The sequence below is a fragment of the Desmodus rotundus genome, chromosome 7 (genome assembly GCF_022682495.2).
Source record: "Desmodus rotundus isolate HL8 chromosome 7, HLdesRot8A.1, whole genome shotgun sequence".
Classification (NCBI taxonomy): Eukaryota; Metazoa; Chordata; class Mammalia; order Chiroptera; family Phyllostomidae; genus Desmodus; species Desmodus rotundus.
In genome coordinates this window covers 12,314,825-12,333,222 of record NC_071393.1, presented here as the reverse complement: position 1 = coordinate 12,333,222, position 18,398 = coordinate 12,314,825, and the positions used below count along the sequence as shown (strand labels likewise).

At 52.8% G+C, this 18,398-nt stretch overlaps 1 protein-coding gene across 2 annotated transcripts in view; it reads left to right on the top strand.

Annotated features, from left to right (window-relative positions):
* The window catches only part of WSCD2 (WSC domain containing 2), a 94,536-nt gene that overhangs the window by 48,401 nt on the left and 27,737 nt on the right, over positions 1 to 18,398 (top strand). For both annotated transcript variants that reach the window (XM_024567137.4, XM_053928952.1), the window contains exons 2-4: positions 1,930 to 2,858; positions 11,522 to 11,636; positions 14,041 to 14,225. In XM_024567137.4, the coding sequence (XP_024422905.2) occupies positions 2,480 to 2,858; positions 11,522 to 11,636; positions 14,041 to 14,225 (679 nt within the window). In that variant the 5' untranslated portion in view covers positions 1,930 to 2,479. The remainder of the gene's footprint in view (positions 1 to 1,929; positions 2,859 to 11,521; positions 11,637 to 14,040; positions 14,226 to 18,398) is intronic.

Genomic DNA, 18,398 nt, shown 5'->3' with positions numbered 1-18,398 from the left:
TGCTAGGAGGATCAAATCAGAGTACTATGTGTTCAGAGCGATGGCTAGCACGTAGTGAGTGCGCAGCAAATGTGAGTTCTTCATGTTCATTGCTGTTCCATGTCTTAGACAAACATCTACTACAGGATCTACCACTGTCTCCTGTAACGATTCAGAACAGTGATTATCTAAATTGCTGTCCCCCAGAGTATGCTCTGAGTTCTCTGCAAACAGGGGCCCTGAGTTACTTATTTCTGCATCCCAAGCAAACACACAGTAGGCAAGGAACACATGTTTTTAAATGAATGGAAGGATGGGCAGATGAATGGGTAGGTGGAGAGTCAGATGGATGGATGGGCTGTTATAGTTCAGATGGATGGATGGGTGGGTTGATTCCTGGTGGCTGGATGGAGACTTAGGTAGACTGATGGATGGGTGGACAGCTTGTGACTTAATGGATGGATGGGTAGGTGGATTGATGGATGGATTAAAGAATGATGCATGGGTGGATGGATCAATGGATAAACAGAGAGTGAGACCCCATAGAAACACAGATTTGGGGCTGTTTTCTTCACCGATCTATTTCCACTGCCCAGAACCTTAACTGGTGCATTGTAGGTGCTCAGAACTCAGTTCCTGAGTGAATGAGAAGGCATGTGGAGGACCGGCAGACTCTACCTTGAACCATAGTTAGACTGTCTACTGTCTGGATTAGGAGGAGCTGTTAATCATTCAGGTGGCCCATTGGCTAACAGTTGAATCCATGCATTGACCACGGTTGTCATGAGGCCCCCTGCTGGTGGCAATGTGAAAGAACACCAGCCAGCGGAAGTTTTCTATTTTCTCATTTCCGTTCTATTTTTCTCCTGGCGATGATCCTGAACGTTTACTCTTAAAGCAGTGACTCTCAAACCTTGGTGCTCATTACCATCACCTGAGGGCACCTTGTTACACCTCTAGGTTTCCCCTCGACCAGACATTCTGGTCGGAGAAGTCAGGAATCTTTAACCAGGTGACTCTGAATCCCATGCTTCTCAGACCACTCTCTGAGGGACCCGTCAAAGGGGGAGCCACCACTGGTCACTGGGAGGGACTGTTGCTGGGACCATCTCTGCATTCCCTAGTGAAGCCCAGACCGTGTGGGGAAAGGACAGACTCAAACAGGCAGTGGTGAAGAGTGATGGTTTTGCATTTGGACCATCCTGGGTTCAAATCCCAATGCCACCACTCACCATCGGTGTGGCCTCAGTTTCTCCATAGGTAAAATGGGGCAACAGATACCTCCCACAGGAAGCTGGGGGAGAATAAATGAGATAACACAGGCAGAGGGCTTGTCACAACGCAAGGCATACCACAGGGCATGAATACGTTGCCAAGTGATCCTGGCTTCCTTTTCTCCCTGGGCTAAAGGAGCAGGGCTGGATTGGACCCCCCTAACATGTGAGCCCTGTGAGGGAAGGGACTTTGTCTCTCTCACTCACAGCTCTCTCTCCAGCACGTAGGACAGTGCCTGCTACATGTAGCAGCTGCTCACTAAAGCTTTGTTAGGAAAAAAATGAACGAATTTGATCTGGTTCAGTAGCAGTCTGGTGCAGCAGACAGGTTGGCAAAGACGCAGGAAGTACTTTTTGGATTTCAGGGAACCCACAAATCAGTGTGTGTTTGACAGATATGTAGGAAATGTGGGGCACAGGGACCTGTGGTTGTCCAAGGTAAAGCTTGTCCCCAGACCAGCAGCCAGTAGGATTCAAGCCCCCAGACTCCCGGTGTGGTTTAAAGGAAAAGGCGGGTCTTCTGGACTGGGCTTCTGTCCAGCACTGCTGGGCGTTTCAGGCCATTGGTGTGCTCCTGCCTCTGCACTCTGCATCACCCCTTGAAAATGTTCCAGAACCTTCGAGCCATGACCTCTGTGAGGAAGCTTCTCACACTTGTGTCTGTGCTGTTTTGCAGGTGGCAGCCCTGAGCTCTAATGTGAGACTGGATGGAAGCCCGCCAGCTTCGGTTTCCAGGAGGTAGACACACCGAGCTCAGCCCCCCTCCGGGAGAGAAGCCAGAACGGGCCTCAGGGAAGTAATCCAGCCCCACAGGCCCGAGGGGCCGAGGAAGGGCGAGAAGGGCACTATAGTGGCGGGGCCTGCAGAGTCCTCCAGTTTACATTTTCAAAGTTCTTTGGGAACTCTCTGAAGCAAGGAACAAGATGTAGGAAAATGGGATCTACTCCTGGGTATCCCGAGCCTCAGAACTCCTTTTGTGGCCCAAGGAAGCTCACCTTGACCTCGGGACAGCTGGGGAGCTCTGCCCTCCTTTCTCTCTGCCTCCGCCAAGTGCTAGACTCGCCCTCCAGCTCTGGTCCTGGCAATCACCTTCACAGAGGGAACACGCCTGTAGACCCCCAGGGGGTCCATCTCTAAGGGGAGCTTGGGAAAGGAGGGCCCCCTGTCCCCTCCCTGTGTGCCCCCTCCAGCCAAGTTCCAGCACGCCAGTCCGGAATGATCCGGCTATGGCCAAGCTCTGGTTCAAGTTCCAGCGGTACTTCCGCCGGAAACCTGTGCGCTTCTTTACCTTTCTGGTGCTCTACCTGACGGCAGGGAGCCTCGTCTTCCTTCACTCCGGCTTCGTGGGCCAGCCCGCCGTGTCCCAAAACCAGGCCAACCCGGCCGCCGGGGCCCCGGCCGAGGGCGCCGAGCTGCCCTTCCTGGGCGACTTGCATCTGGGCAGAGGCTTCCGGGACACGGGCGAAGCCGCGAGCATCGCCCGCAGGTACGGACCCTGGTTCAAGGGCAAAGATGGGAATGAGAGAGCCAAGCTGGGCGACTACGGAGGAGCGTGGAGCCGAGCCCTCAAGGGGCGAGTGGTCCGGGAGAAGGAGGAGGAGCGAGGTAAGTAAGAGGCGTGGCTACGGTGAAGGGAGGCGGGGATGATGATAATTATCATCAGAGCCATCGGTTTTCAGTGCTTTAGAGGAACCAGCCAGCAATCAGTTCCAGCTGCAGACACAGTAGGTTTCATTATCACCCCCATTTCGGGGAGAAAATGGACACTCAGATTTAAGGAGCCTGCCCAAGGTCACGCGGCTTGCAAACAGCTAAGCATGGGTTTGAACCTCACATCTGTTGGGGTGCAAGGTCTGACCCTCCCCTGCAGCTGTTTCTGGCCCTTGTTAAATATACATGAAAATAAAAGCAGCTAGCATCTATTTGGCACTTACTATGTGTCACGTAGCGTTCCAAGCACTTTCCGTGTGTTGAATTATGGCCACCACTTTCTATGGAAGGTGCTGTTATTCCCACTGTAAAGACGAGGGAACTGAGGCACCAAGAGCCCAAGGTTAACAGCTGGCACGTGGCAGAGCCTCTGCCCCACCTCCCTGCCTCTGAATCCACCCTACTGGCTCCCTTGGGGATGGCACCTGAGGGACAGCATTACCGTGGGCACATTTCCTTGCATTTTCTTAGCCTTTCGCAGTCAAAAAGGGCTTTTCTTTCTGTACTAGCTTATTTGACTTTCACTATGCTTCACGGACTTGAGCAAGGGGCATGCGTCATCCTGGGCCCAGTTAACAGATGTGGAAACTGAGGCCTGAAAAAGTGAAGTCAGTTGCCCAAGGCCTCAGGGCCATTAAGTGGCAGCGCTGGAGTTGAGATCAGATCCGTCTGGCCGAATGCTTGGCCCGAGGGCTGGCTCCCAGAGTCTACTGACATCTGCCCACGTGACCAGCACATGGGGAGGACCCCAGCCCAACCCCTGCAGTTCATGAGATTAACATGAATGGACATTTCCAGAATCTGGGCCAGATGGCTTGGGAGGACCCGTCGCCAATCAGGACAGAAGGAAAACCTCCCGAGCCTCAGGGTTCCCTGCCACATGTCACTCTTCTGCTGTGATGCGACTCCTTTCGTGGCAAACCCCTTCTCCCACCGTGGAGAGAAGCAGGGCTAACAGAGGGGACTCATCCTGGGGAGCACGTTCACCTGCTTCAGTCCCACCTTGCACCTGGCTCAGGAGCTGTCCACAAGCTCTTGCTTCCACCCACAGGAATTGCCTACAATTCAGCCACTTCCGGAACCCAGTGTTTGTAGGGAGGTGACGGCAAGTTGGGAAGTGGCAGAACATATTAGGGGACTCCGATTCATACTCCAGCTCCACTGCAACCAGCCGTGTGGTCCAGGCAAGCGGCTTCACCTCATCCGGCCTCAGTTTTGTCATCTGTGAAGTGGGAATTATGACCCTTCCCTTCCAGGAGTCTCCTGCAAGTTCAGTAAGACGATGGTTACGCAAACACCTAGCATGATGCCTGGCACCTAGTAGGTTCTTAGACGCAATCAGGAAAGTCTCCGGGGTCTACGCTGGGAAGGGACCCATCCTGCAGACACTAGGGAGGTGGGAGGAGCTACGTGGATGGAAAAAATGTGACGTGGCTTCTCTCTCTCCACAACTCCACTCACTGAGCTCCATCGCACCCCGCCACTCCCCATGTCATCCCGCACTTTGCAGGCCCCAGGGGTTGTCACAAGCCCGCACCTTAGCGTGTGCTCCCATCATGCTTGGGATAAACCCCAGAGTCCCTGTGGCGGCCCATTTCTCTACTCTCACCTGGTAACGTCCCCCACCCCCCACTGCACCCTGCCCCACGCGCTGCTCTTTTTGCCGTTCCCGGAGCACACCCAGCCCATCTGCTCCTCGGGATCTTTATGTGGCAGGTCCTCCCATCTGGGATGCTCTCCCGCCGGGTCTTTGCATGGGTCCCTTGCTCCCTCCCTTCAGGTCCCCGTCAAACCTCGGCTCCCCACAGAGGCCTTCCCGGGCCGTCCTAACTAAAAGAGCCCCACCTCAAACCTCATCACACCCACGTTCCTGGGTGTGTTTGTCCTGGCACTAATCATCTGCAAGCAGCCTGTGTACACGTCCGTTCCTCGTTTAGAATCTGCCTCCGCACTGTCAGCTCCACGAAGGGGGGGGGGTGCTGCCTGTCCTGGCCGCCGCTGTTCCACCAGCCCTGGGCACAGCCCTGTCACGAAGGTGGTGCTCAGTGCCTACTTGTGGGTGAATGAGTGACTGAGTGGACAGATGAGGAAATGACCACCCCTCAGCCCAGAGCACCTCCCCAAGGGTCAGCGCCAGCCGTCCTCCAGTCTCACTTAGCTCACTTGTGGGAAATTGTCCCCGACCCCCTCCCCGACCCCATGACTTGATCAAATGCTCCCTCTCCGTGCTCCCTGTCGGGGCCTTTACAGGAACGGTGATTGCCCGTGGTTTCTCACGGTCCCCTGATGGAACACCGATTCCTCCTGGCAGTTAGGGCATACATAACAACAGATAACACTAACAACAGCCCCCCACTTGTTAGGAGCATGAGACGCCACCGCCACCACCAGCAGAGGTTATTGCCATTTCGCAAGCACTCATGTCACCAGCCACTGTCCTGTTGGCTTCGTATGTTCTGTTTCAGTGTGATGGAGCATGTCAAGGGCTTGTCACATCTCCTGGCTCATACTAGTAGGTCACTTAATAGCTGCTGTTATTATTAATTGTAGTAATAATAGCTAATATCTACTGAGTGACCATGTTTCATTACCTTAGTCAATGATCACAGCAAATCAAAAAGCCAGACTTACTGTTATCCTATTTCACAGACGGAAAAAATGAAAACTCAGAGAGAGGTCACTCACCCCAGGTCACACAGGTAGCAAGTGGAGGGACTGAGGTTTGAAACAAGATTTGTTTAACTCCAAAGCTTGTGAGCCACCTTCTACACCAAGGTAACCCGCCTGTCCCTGGAAATCTTACCTATTTTATCAAATGTAAAGAGAGAGAAGGAACAGAAAATGAGAAAGGAGCCCGCAGCCCAGAGCTCTCAGCCGGCGGTCTCTGGAATCAGGTGACATTATTAAGAAAACGCAAATCCAGCCTGTCCTTGATTAACTTATTCAGAGTTCAGTGAGCAAAGACAACATATTAGATGAACGCTCATAGAAACGAGATGCTTCTCCGACCTGCCGCTAAACACGTTCGGTTTTCCTCTGAAGCTGGCTCAGGCTCTGCTTGGTGCGGTGATGCTGATGCAGGACTTACACTGCAAAGGATGCGGAGCCCATCACAGGGCAGGAGGGGGAAGGCTGGGCTGCTTGCGGCTGGGCTGGGGCTGGGCAGGAAGTCTGACTCCATGGGTAGAGCTGGCACCCAGCATGTGTCAGTCCCCTTGCTAGGTCCTTTACCTCCCCTCCCCACCCCCCGTCTTGAAAGAGGCCTGTGCTTTGAGCTAAATCACCTCCCAGCGTTCAAATCAGGGTTCACCTCCCAGTTCTGCAGCTTGCTGGCTGTGTGGCCTTGGGCAGGTTGCCTCCCCTCTCTGAGCCTCGGTTTCCTCTTGGGAAAAAGAACTACTTAGCATCAGACGTCCGATTGCGTGCTCCCTGAGGGTCAGGCGCTGTTCTAAGCACTTTGCATTTTTTGCAACAGATGATTTTCAGAGCAACCCAATAAAGTAAACACTGTTATTAACTCCATCTTATAGGGAGGAAACGCAGGCACAGAGAGGGCAAGTAACCTGCCCAAGGTCATTCCGCTGGAGGAGGAGGGTAAACCAGTATTTGAACCTACCTCACCTCACTTCTCAGGGCCCAGGGAGTGCTCAGCGCAGAGTCTGGAAAGAAGTAAGAACTTAGTAAGTGCTGGCTATTGTTATCATTAATTTTGTAATTCTGCAGAAGGCAGGGGAGCACAGGGGTGATGTGACTTGCCTAAGGGGACACCGCACTGGAGTGGGCATCTTAAAGGACCACCTTCCAGATGGCCGAGAATCCCCAGCAGGCAAATAACTATTTCTGGAGTCTCCACTCTGTGCCAGGCCAGGTACGAGGCTCAATGCGTAGATTGTTCTGGCGCAGAGTGAGTCCGAGCGGTGGCCCTTGTCTGAGCATCTGAGGGCCGCCATGACAAAGCACCGTGAAGTAGGTGGCTTCAGACAACAGAAATTCATTCTCTCGCAGTTCTGGGGGCCACAAGTCCAAAACCAAGGTGCTAGCATGTCATGCACTATTACAGGCTCTGGTCCATCCCTCTCCCCTAGCTTCCAGTGTCGCCAGCAACCCTCGCCATTCCTTGGCTTGCAGCTCGTAACTCCATCAGGGTCTGCCTCTGTTTTCACGTGGCCTTCTCCTTGTGTCTTCGGGGGCTCATCTTCTTACAGGTAGGACACCAGTCATATTGGACCGGGGCCCACCGGACTCCAGATGACCTCACAACTTAACAAATCACATCTGCAATGACCCTATTCCAAATGAGGTCACATTCCAAGGCACTGGGCTCAGAACTTCAACATATCTCCAGGCACTTGAGTGATAGTGCAAGGCCTCTGCTGTGTCAGGATTTGAACCCAGGTCTGGTTGACTTCCAAACTGTTCTTCTAGTAGACGCTACTGCCTATTTATGAATCTGCTCACAAGCGGGAAATAAAAGGAATACACACTAGGCATGTTTAGCTACCCTTTTAACAAATTACCTTTATTGAAGAGAGCAAAATTTCTTGGAAGATTAATTGAAGCAAAAGACAAAAAGGAAAGGAAAGCAAACAGTACTATGGGGGCGGGGGGAGGGAGTATTTTCCCAGGTGCCTGGGCTCCCGACCGAGCTCACCCCTCGCTGGCTTCTGTGCTTGAGAAGTAGTCTGGCTGGGGCGACGTGACCGTCTCAGCAGTTGTTGGGCAGCTGTGGAGACGAGCTGACAGACCGTGTGAGCTCAGCCATTCATCCGCCCTCACGTGGCCTGTGATTTTGTCTGGTTCACCTGCCTGGCCTTCCCTTCTTGTTGGAGGGACTCTGCCACCGGGGCAGGATCTGGAGGCGGGGCTCTGGGAAGGTGGCTGAAGTGGGTTGACATCACCACACTGGCGAGCTCAGCGGGAGGTAGAACTCCAGGGACAGGGATGATGGTTGTGTTTGTCACAGCCACACTGAAGGGTCCGTAGGGGGTCACCAAGCCTCAATACCCATCTCCTGTCCAGGACGGCTCAGCGTAGGCATCAGGTCACAGCGTGTAACGTGCTGTATCTCCAGAGCGTTAATGAAGGCCCATGTACCTTTTTATCCCTCCTACTCAAAGGTGAGGAAACGGAAGGTCATCTGTCCACGCAACGAGTCTTTGAGCACCTGTTACATGGGACACGCCATCCTGATGCCTGGCCTGGTGGGAGGGTTAGAGAGCAGGTAGAGCAGCCTCAGAAAGCCCAGGTTTGGGGCACGCAGACCTACAGTTGAATCCCAGCCTTTGTCCCCAGGGACCACCCCTCCCCCATTCTCCCTCCAGGAAGGTCTCTCTGCTGAGGATGGAGATGCCCTCCTACCAAGCTGGGACCCAGCGTGGTGCATGAGACAAAGGGGTAGACAGGCCCAGGCGTGGATTTGGTCCAGACCCTCATGGCTGGACAGACCCGAGCAACTCATCCCGAGAATCAGCACTTCATTCAATCCAGGGACGAAAACGCATCTCGAACCAGCTTAAGCTAAAGAAGAAAATGTACAGGGATGTGTCTCCAAACTGTGGGAGGGGCTGGATGTTTACATGAATGACTTCTAACTCTTCTCTGCTTGTGTCTGCCTTAGCGTGCTTCTTCTTCTTCTGCACAGGATGACCTGGTGCCAGGGGGTGTGGCTGTTGGTAGCTCTGGGCTTCCAGAACACCAGTGTCATATCCCAAGGAAATCAGATTCCCCCCCGCCCTTGCCCTGGCTTTAATTTATAAGAATCCAAGGGATGGGGCATGTGTCCTTCCCCAGAATGACCAATCACTGGCTGGTGGGAGGGACAATAATGGTCAGCCCTGCTGAGGTCAGTGTCTTCCCATGGTCAAGGTAAGGTCAGTTAATACAAAAATAGGAACGGGGTGCTTTGCAGGCACAGACAGCACGTCACCGTCCACCCCTTCACTCCACAGCGAATGCACCTGTGACATACACTCTCGCTCCTGTGAATTTGATCATAAAAGTCTCATCTAACACAATCTACTTTCCTTCCCGTAGGCAAACACACCTGCCTTCACTGTAAGGCAGGACCCGCCCCCCCCCCCCCCCCCCCCCCCCCCCCCGCCCCGCATCACAGCACATCCAACTCCAAGCCCGGTGTGTCCGGTGTGTCCGGGCCGCAAGCACCCCTCCCCACCAGGTGTCAGTGTGGCTGTTTACATCGCAAAGCCTCTGGGCCAGAGGGAGGTGAAACCTCCCCCGATGTAAAGTAGTTGAAAGGTAGACCTGAGCTTACCTTTCAAGTGAGACTCAAGTGTAGGAACTTGGGCAGACCACATAGCTTCTAATTCCACTTAGGAAAGAGTAACAGGAAGCAACGTGAGTGGTTACCAGTCAGAACATGCGCCATATGCCAAAACTAAGATCGCTGCACGGGAGACAGTTGTGATAGTCACTGGGATCAGTTTCCTCATCCACAAAATGGGTTAATAAGAATGGTTTTAGTGTCGCATTTTAAAAAATTAGGCATGGCCCATAGTAACGTAGACAGCACATAGTAGGCGCTCAAAACATGAGGATTTTACCTCCCTTTCTCTCGCTCTCTCTCTCTCTCACACACACAACACACACACACACACACACACACACGCACAACTGTTGATCTATGACGAGGACCCCATGCTGCCAAAATAACCTTCTTCCCCCTTCCTCTCTCCCTCCCTTCCTTCCTCCCTACCTCCTTCGCATTCTCCTTTGTCTCCCTCCCTCCTACTCCCTCTCTTTTCCCTCCCCCTGCCATCCGACAATGCACCCTTGGACACTCTGCCCTCTAGAGGACTATTGAACCGAAGCCGGTGAGACCCCCTCCCCGACACCTCCCGTGGGCACCCTCCCAGCTCAGGTGTGAGCGTCATCCATGCCCCCAGTCACAGGGCATGGTTCCATCTGTGACGGGAGGGACACACCTTGTTGAACAAGCACAGTGACAAGACGCGGGCTTCTCTTGAACTGTCACCCTCTGATGAGGCCACTCCGGGGAAGCAATCTTTCTTTCAAAAATGGACTGTTCTTAGTCGACCAAATCACCTCTATGTTTCACAAGAAATTCAAGGTGGTGGAGGTCGAGGCGCATCTCCAGTGGAGCTGAACAACTCTGCACTGAGCAGGGTGGCATTGAGGGGCACGGGGTCACCAGCCCGCACCTCTGCTGGACCCTGCTCTATGTTACGTGTGAGAGGCAAGCAGCCCGCAATGGAAACAGACAGCGTGCAGCCAGGGAAAGTGGTCAAGCAGCGTGTGGTATCGGCCTCTGTCATTCCCTGGGAGGGCCGTGGAAGTCCAGGACCGGCTGGGTCCTCTGTCCAACCTCCAGTTACCTCCAAGTGGAACAGGGGGAAGATCCCTGTTGTGGGGTCCCATGGAACTGGATTTAAGCCTTCATTCTGCCCCCCGCTAGCTACAGGTTTTGGGCTCCCCCCCTTCACGTAGGTCATTGTGAACATCCCCAGAGTCAAGAAGCAGCAAGCAGTAGTTCAAAACATAGGCCAGAGGGTGTGGGTGCGACCCTGGCTCCACACGGGCCAGCTGTGTTTCCTCGGGAAGGTGGCTTAACCTCTCTGGGCCTTGATTTCCTCTTCTGTACAGAATGGGGATGCTAGTACTCATCTCGTAGGATCATTGTGGAGATTCAATGGGTAAAGCACTTAGCACACGCTGTCCAAATTCATAATGAGCATTGTAAGAACACATGGGGAGGACTTTACAAATAATAAAGTGCCATTTTCACGTGTGAGAATTCCTATTTACCGTGAAGCCCAGGAACACGTTTCCCACTTTAAGAAAATGAAGAGCGTGGTTTAAAATCGAATGGTTGGTTTACACGACCTTAAATTTCCCTTTGGGTGGAAGCATTCGCTTGGCCCACGCTGAGGCAGACTGCAAAGTCGGCCTACAGCGCTGTGAGTGGCCAGTTTCTTACTCCACCCACCTCACCTTCGTGCCTGTCGAATGCGAGACTGGTGGAAACAGTCACACAAACTCCTCCACGTTAGCCTCACTGGGCTGGTATTCTCATCCCTGCTATGAAGAAAACCAGGCCTCAGGGAGGTGAACTGGCCTGAACTCGCCAGGCCAGTGCTAGAATGTAACCAAAGTGAGCGGAGGGCCCAGCATTCCTCCCGAGGAAAACTACCTGAAGGCGTCTTCTTGTAGAAATGACAACATGCTTCAAATGTCAGACTCTTCAGAGCTGTCCTAACATGGGTCCCATCTGCTTGGCGCTTACAGGATGACCTCGGCTTGGATTCCTGCGTGCCCGCTTGTCACCAGTAGAGCCCAGGGCTTTACCCTTCACCCTGGCCACGGAAGGGTCCCCTCCTGTGCTCTGCCAGCCTCCACTGCCCTTAGGGACCAGATTCTACCAATGCACGTGACTTTTAGTCTCTCTTGTCTGCTTTTCTGATCAGAGGCAGAAATTGCTACCAAAAAACCAAGAAGGCCATGTAGTCGAGGCACACTGCTTCCTCCTGTAACCTTTTTCAGCCTCGACCCCGCCACATCTGACTTTTCTCCTCTCCCCAAAGCCAAGTACATCGGCTGCTACCTGGATGACACCCAGAGTCGGGCCCTGCGAGGCGTGTCCTTTTTCGACTACAAAAAGATGACTGTCTTCCGTTGCCAGGACAACTGTGCAGAACGGTAGGGCCCCGATGTCCCAGGTTCCATTCATCCCAGACCCCTTCCTTCTCAGGCTCCTGCCTGCGGTGTTCTTCCTTTCCCGTGGGAGGGTGTGATGGAGGGTGAGCAGGTGGCCACAAGGAAAGGGTGCTGCAAGGGCGTGTGTGCATAAGTGTGTCTGTGCATGTGCGTGCAAATGAGCAGGACTGTTTGGGAATTGGTCTGTGGGAGTTTGCGGTTGTGCAGTTGTGTGAGACTATGCCGAGGAGTGAATTTACAGGGTCCAGGGTATGGGGTCAGCTTGGTTGTGTTTGTGAGCTTCATGCCAACACACAGCCATCTTTAAATGCTAAGGGCTGTGCATGCTGGAGTCCTTGTGAATATGTGGACAAGGGTCCAGAATTGTGCTTGTGCATGGGGAAGCGTGAGTGGGGGTGCATGCAGGTGTGAATCTGTGAGCAGGAGGCTTGTGAGGTGTCCTGGGGAAGGTGAGCAGGAGCCTGGGCTTCAGAGGTAATTAATGGCTTCCCTGCAGAGAAACCCCTTGTTCTTCTCCCAGGGAGAAACACTCACCTGTATAGACCATGTTTTTTAATAGAAAAAGAGAGTGATATTTCAGGTTAGAACATGCCCTGGAGAAGGGAGCTGACTTTCCAAGAGTGGATGAGCCCCTAAAGGGCTGGTGAGCAAGGATGGGACCCTTGCTCCTCAGGGGAACCTCTGCAGCTGAGATATCCCTCCCAATTTTTACCCACCACATGTGGGTGTGGGACCAGCCGGTTCCACATCTCCACCCCTCCTACCGGCCCTGATGTGGCTTCTTCTTTATACCCTTAGTTACAGGGCTTCTCTTCAGCTAGATTTCAGGGGGTTCTCAAGGATGGTGGTCCTCTAGTTGAGCCATAATTTTGATGGGATTGTGGAAGGATGCAAGTACCACATTTACCTGTGCCGCCATCTTGACCAGAAGCCTCACCTAGGAAACTTTATTATTTTTTGGTTTGGTTTGTAGGCTGGTGCTCAATCCACTGAGCCACACCAGCCAGGGCAGGAAACTTTCTTATTTTTTAAAAAAATTTTTAATCCTCATCGGAGGAAATTTTTTAATTGCTTTTTTAAAAAGTAAGGGGGAGAGAGAAAGAGAGAGAAACACCAATGTGAGAGAGCAACATTGATCAGTTGCCTCTTCTATACACCCCAACCAGGGATCGAACCCACACCTAGGTATGTGCACTGACTGGGAACTGAATCTGCAGCCCTGTGGTGTATGGGATGATGCTCTAACCAACTGAGCCGCTGGCCAGGATCACCTAGGAAACTCCACAAACTCTTGCTGTGCAGGTCCCACCTGGACCAATTAAATTAGATCCTCGGGAAATGGGACCCAGATGTGGCAGCCCATTTCAAAAACCACCACAGGAGGGTCTCTAGGCCAAGCTAAGTCATCGAGATGTTTCCAAGTGCAGTGGAAGCCACTGGGGGGGCTATGGGCAGTGGAGAGGTGAGACCTAATTTTTGAGAGGTCCTTCCGGCAAAAGCGACAGCAGTGAGATCAGAGTGAACAGATCGGGGGCGTATGGAGGTGTGAGTCTGGGAGGGTCGCTCTCCAGCCGGCCCCCTGACGTTCAGAGTGAGGGCGTGAGCTGGCAGTTCCCATCGGTTCCACCTTACGTGACCAGTGCTCTGCCCGCTGCTCCCCGAGGAGCCCTCGAGGTTCTGGAGAAAGCCTCGGAGGCCACCGTGGGTGACACAGAGGAACGGGGCTCATCCTATGCCCTTCCCCCCATCCTGCCCCCTGCAGCCAGAGCCAGCGATGCCCTTTTCCTCTGTTTACAGAATGGGTGACCACTAAGAGCCCTTTTTAGGAAAAGATTCCATGATTATGAAAATAAAAAGTTGAAACCCTTGTAGTGCCTGGATTTTTTTGTTTTAGGAGAAGGAATTTTTCACTTGGCTGGATAAGCGACTTCAGTTTTGCCATCTTCCAAAGGGATGCGTGAGTCCCTGCCTCCTCCTCTCACTCCAGCTCCTCCCAAGGGATGTAGAGCATCATTCCTGGGGGATGTTCCCTGGAATCAAAGGGCTGGACTTTGCCATATATTTGACACATTGCTGTAGACAGGGAGGAGCAAGAGAGTGGGGTGGGGCAGTGGGCCCCAGGATGTGAGGGGTGTGTGTGTAGGTGTGTGTGGTGTGCCTTGTGCTGAAAATGTATTCAGGTGGGTGTCAATATGGACGTGGCGTGCCTGTGAGCGTAGGTGCATAGGTGTATGGCAGTGTAAGACATCGGGCAGGGATGAAGGCAGGCTGGTGGTCATGGTCCCCGGAGCCCTCCTGTCCCCCAGGTCCCCACACTGGGTGAGTATCCCTGTCCCCGAGGTCTCCATGGTGGCAGCTGCTGTGGCCTCACAGCAGTCTCCCCCAGGGGTTACCTGTACGCTGGGCTGGAGTTCGGCGCCGAGTGCTACTGCGGCCACAAGATCCAGGCGGCCAACGTGAGCGAGGCCGAGTGTGACATGGAGTGCAAGGGCGAGCGCGGCAGCCTGTGCGGCGGCGCCAACCGCCTCTCCGTCTACCGGCTGCAGCTGGCCCAGGAGTCGGCCCGCAGGTGTACGTGAGTTGGCCCCTGCCCCTCTCTGCGGCCTCTTCCTTGGCCCTCGCCTACCTACCTGCATGTCTGCCCTGCACCTTCCATGGGTCCCCCCTCGCTCCCGTGCCCTTGGGTGCCCTCCAAGGCTGCCACATTCCTGCCTCAGACTCGCCTCCCACCCCACCCCATGCAGAGCCTTTTGCTCCAGCTACTTGGAATGTTTCCACCTGCCCTCTTCTCTCCTGCCCCGAACTGCCTCCTGGACCACGGCACCCCTCATCTGCACCCATCTTCCTCCTTAACGAACCGAGCTAGAGCCTGAGCTTGGCCCATCCCTCCTGATTCTCTGAAAGCAGATGGTCTCTAACAGTGATGACGATGACAGTAACAATGGCGAGAGCAAACAACGCGGCTTTTCTAAGAGCCTTATATAGGATAGTGTACCTAACTAGCACACCGATGCTGGAAATACGCACTGTTAGCCACCTACTCCCATCTCACAGATGAGGAAACTGAGGTTCAATGTCACATAAACAGCAGAGAATTTAAACCAACCCCAGAGCCTATGTCTTTGATGCTAAGCCCACTGCAGGATCCACCTCATTTACCTTCCCTACAGCCTTTTCAGGCGGGGATGTTACCCTCCCAAATTTTCCAGTGAGGAAACTGGGGCTTAATGAATTTAAGTAAACCTGCCCAAGGCCACAGTCTAATTAAAGGTGACCTTCAGAACTATAAAAAGAGCGTTGGAGGGTCCTCCTGGTTACCCCTCTGATGCCGTGAGGAGATGCACAGGAGTCCACAACCCGTCTCGAGCCCTGGGGCCAGCACTTCCCACACTTGAAGGTTGCCGGCGAACCCTACAGGGATCTTGTGAAAATGCGGATTCTGATCCAGCAGGTCTGCATTTTTAAGGAGCTCCCAGGTGATGCTAGGCTGCTGGTCCAGGGACCACAGTTTAATCAATAATAAGGCCTCAGACCCCAGTGGAGTTGACAAGTCCATCCTGGAAGGAAGGCTTGGACTTGGCAGAACTTCACATCTGCCTGCACGCAGAGAGAGGTCTCTTCCATGTGAATGCCGTTCTTTATAAAGCTTCGTCGTTGGTGTGCTCGATAATGTGTTCTGGTTTTCAGGTGCCACGTTTCTGAAGCCACGTTCGAGCTTTGCTCTGCAGTAGGGTCAAGCATGCTGCCAGTTTGCTAAGGGGCTGATTTCTGCAAAGGGATGCCCTGCCCACTTCCCCACGGGTCTGAAAGCCCAGCTGGCAGAGGTGGCATGTAAATCCAAGCTGGAGAATGTTCACGCAGCGAGTTCCTGGTTTGGCCATTCGTGTAACGAGATTTTAATTTGATGGCAGATTTATCATCCTCATCACTGGACTCTTTATGCCAATATGTATGTTGTTTTGATGGTGACCTTGACCATCTGAAGAGATGGCCTTGGCTTTGCGGGTATTCAGAGGGAAAGCTGCTGCCACTAAAATGTCCTAGTGGATGAAGCTGAGCCAGATAACAAGACTGGGGCTGTGTGTGCCCCTCGCCAGATATTAGCCAGATGTCCTTCTGGTTAGCGTTCAGATTGGCTGAACTACTAAGATCACCTGCAATAATAACATGCTCACTGAGCATCCAAGAGTTTTCAATAAGCTGAAATACGTCGACACGCAAAGACCCAGGTGGTTGCTGGTGAGCAGCCCCTAAGACGTGTAGTGGAGAGAAAGGCCCAAGACCACTGGGCTCTGTTGAAGAAGGGAGGGTATGTACAGGGGGTTGCGGGGACACGCTCTGCAGGAGGCAAGGGAGCAACATTTGAGCTGTACCTTACGCTAAGGAGGTGTCGAGGTGGAAGGAAGGAGCCATGCATTCTAGCCGTGAGCAAAAGCCCAGGGTCAGCAAAGATCAGGTGTTGAGTGTCATGTTGGAAGCACCTTCCTTGGGGATGTCCCATTTCACAGTTTTGGAAACTGAGGCCCAGAGAGCAGAAGTGGCTAAATTGAGCCTCCTTGGGGAAGGCTCCCAGAGGATGGCTGTTTGATTAGGGCCTCAAAAGACACATAAGATTTTGCCTGGTGAAGAGGAGGAGGGTATCCAGACTCCAGACAAGTTGCCAGGAGGTAGGACACAGATCTAGGCAAAGAAAATAGAGCGTGCAAAGCCTAGCGGTGATTGCAGGAAGTGATGGGCAGGCATGATTTTTCGGAGGCCACGGGGCCTCTTAGGGACCGAGTGTGGGCTGGAACCCTGGTCTCTGACTTCTAGTCGGGGAGCTCACTCACAACAGGGCTGTAGACACCTGGGCCTTTTGCATTGGATTCTCTTTTGCGAGAATTTCTTTTCTAAAACAAATCTATTTATTTATTTACTTTTCCCCATCACCATTTATCACCCCATCCCCTCCTCCATCCCCACCCACCCCTTGTCCCCACCATTACCACGCTGTTGTCCGTGTGTGGGAATTTCTTAGCTCCAGCTTAACTCCTTTTTCCCCCTGAGCCCTGATTTCTCCTCTGCCTTGTTTCCCGGCTCTAAACAATACAGAATCTCCAATGTGTTTGCTCTGACCCCTGGCTTCCTGTTCCTGGGGTCTGATTTATACACAGATAAATGAGAGAGGGAGGCTTCCGAGTCACTAGCACATGGTACCAGCTTGTAGTCTGTCAGTCAAAGGAACAAGCAGACGCAGGTAGGAGGGAAACCAGATTCCATTCGTAGGGCCATTCGTTGGTCTTAACCCTGTATTGTGATCATGCATCCCTGAGCAGCGGCACAGAAATCTTCATGTCTGTGAGGATGCAAAGGAACCCTTGGTGTCTCCCAAGCACCACTCGGGTGGGTGGGTGGGGGACAGCCCTCTCCCGTGGGGTGGGGCTGGAGTGCTCCTACAGTAGCGAGAGAATGAAAAGGCCAGCGGCACAACTGTCTGCAGGCACCCCGCTGCTCTGCCTCCACACAGACTCTCGTGCACATGGACTCTGCCCTCGTTACAAAGGCACCGAGAAATGGACTTCCTTCTTGGTTGGATTACATTTTTCACAGCAGTTTGCTAAATGTGTCCGCCAGTGTAGCTCTCCTCCCGGGGGCAGAGGCCTGCTGGTGATTTGAGAACATTATGGCTTTATAGGATGTTGCAAGAAATATCATTTACCTGAAAGATTCTTGCAAGACTTGGGTTGCAAGGTTCGTTGGAACTACGCAGAACACAGACCTGTCAGGCCCGTGGGGTGGCTGTCCATGGTGCTGACCATCCTTGGGGCAGCCTAAGACCCCCAGGACTACAGACCAGCCTCTCCCAGGGCCCAGCCCTTTCTCCTTTTATTTCGTTTTGTTTTTCTTTTCTATCTTGGTGAAAGAATTAGGAAGCTTACACTATCGTGGAAAGAAAAAGATCCTTAGCTTATGGTTCACAATTCACGTAGTGGATTTTGTGTACCATTGTTAGTTCTGGCAGGGGTTTTTTTTTTTTTTTGTCTTCCAAAGTTAGAAGGGGAATTTTGTTCAGTGCTTGAGATTTATGCTCACTGATACTCCATGCTAACCACTGCTGCTGAGGAGAGCCTCTGATGACCATGGAAAGTCACATTTTGATGGATAGACCAAGTCTAGCTCCTCCTTTGCAAGGCCTGGAGGCCTCTCCTTGCCCTTGATGTATGTCTGGGACTCCCGAATTTTATAATTCACATGGGCCTTCATGAATTATGCTGTGTAGAACCAAGGAGATGACAACTAGAAGTTCTAGAAGTTTTTTTCTCCTTTTCCCTCACGATGGGGGGAGAATTGGTCAGCTGTTCTCCTCTAAGCAAAACCCAAGAAGGCTGTGGGAGCAACTTGACATCAGGCATTGCTTCTGTATCAGCTCTCTCACTCACCTGCTGTGTCGCCTTTGGCCACGCCATGTATTCTCTTTGAGCCTCAAATGCCTCATCTATAAAATGGGGACAATTCTGACCTTTAGAGATCACTGTGACCACCCAGTGAGGTACAGTCGAGAAAGCGGCCAGCGCAGTGCCTGTTATGGAGTAGCTGTGACCCCCCCCTTCTTCCTAAAATGAAAACCCCTCAACTCACTCTGAGCAGCACCCAATTCAAGCTATTTGAATTCCCACAAGCCCACAGGAGCCTTTGGTGGTGCCTAAAAATGGCTGATTTGAATTCTCCTCAGACGGGCTCTTTGTGTAATTCAGGATCTCCCTG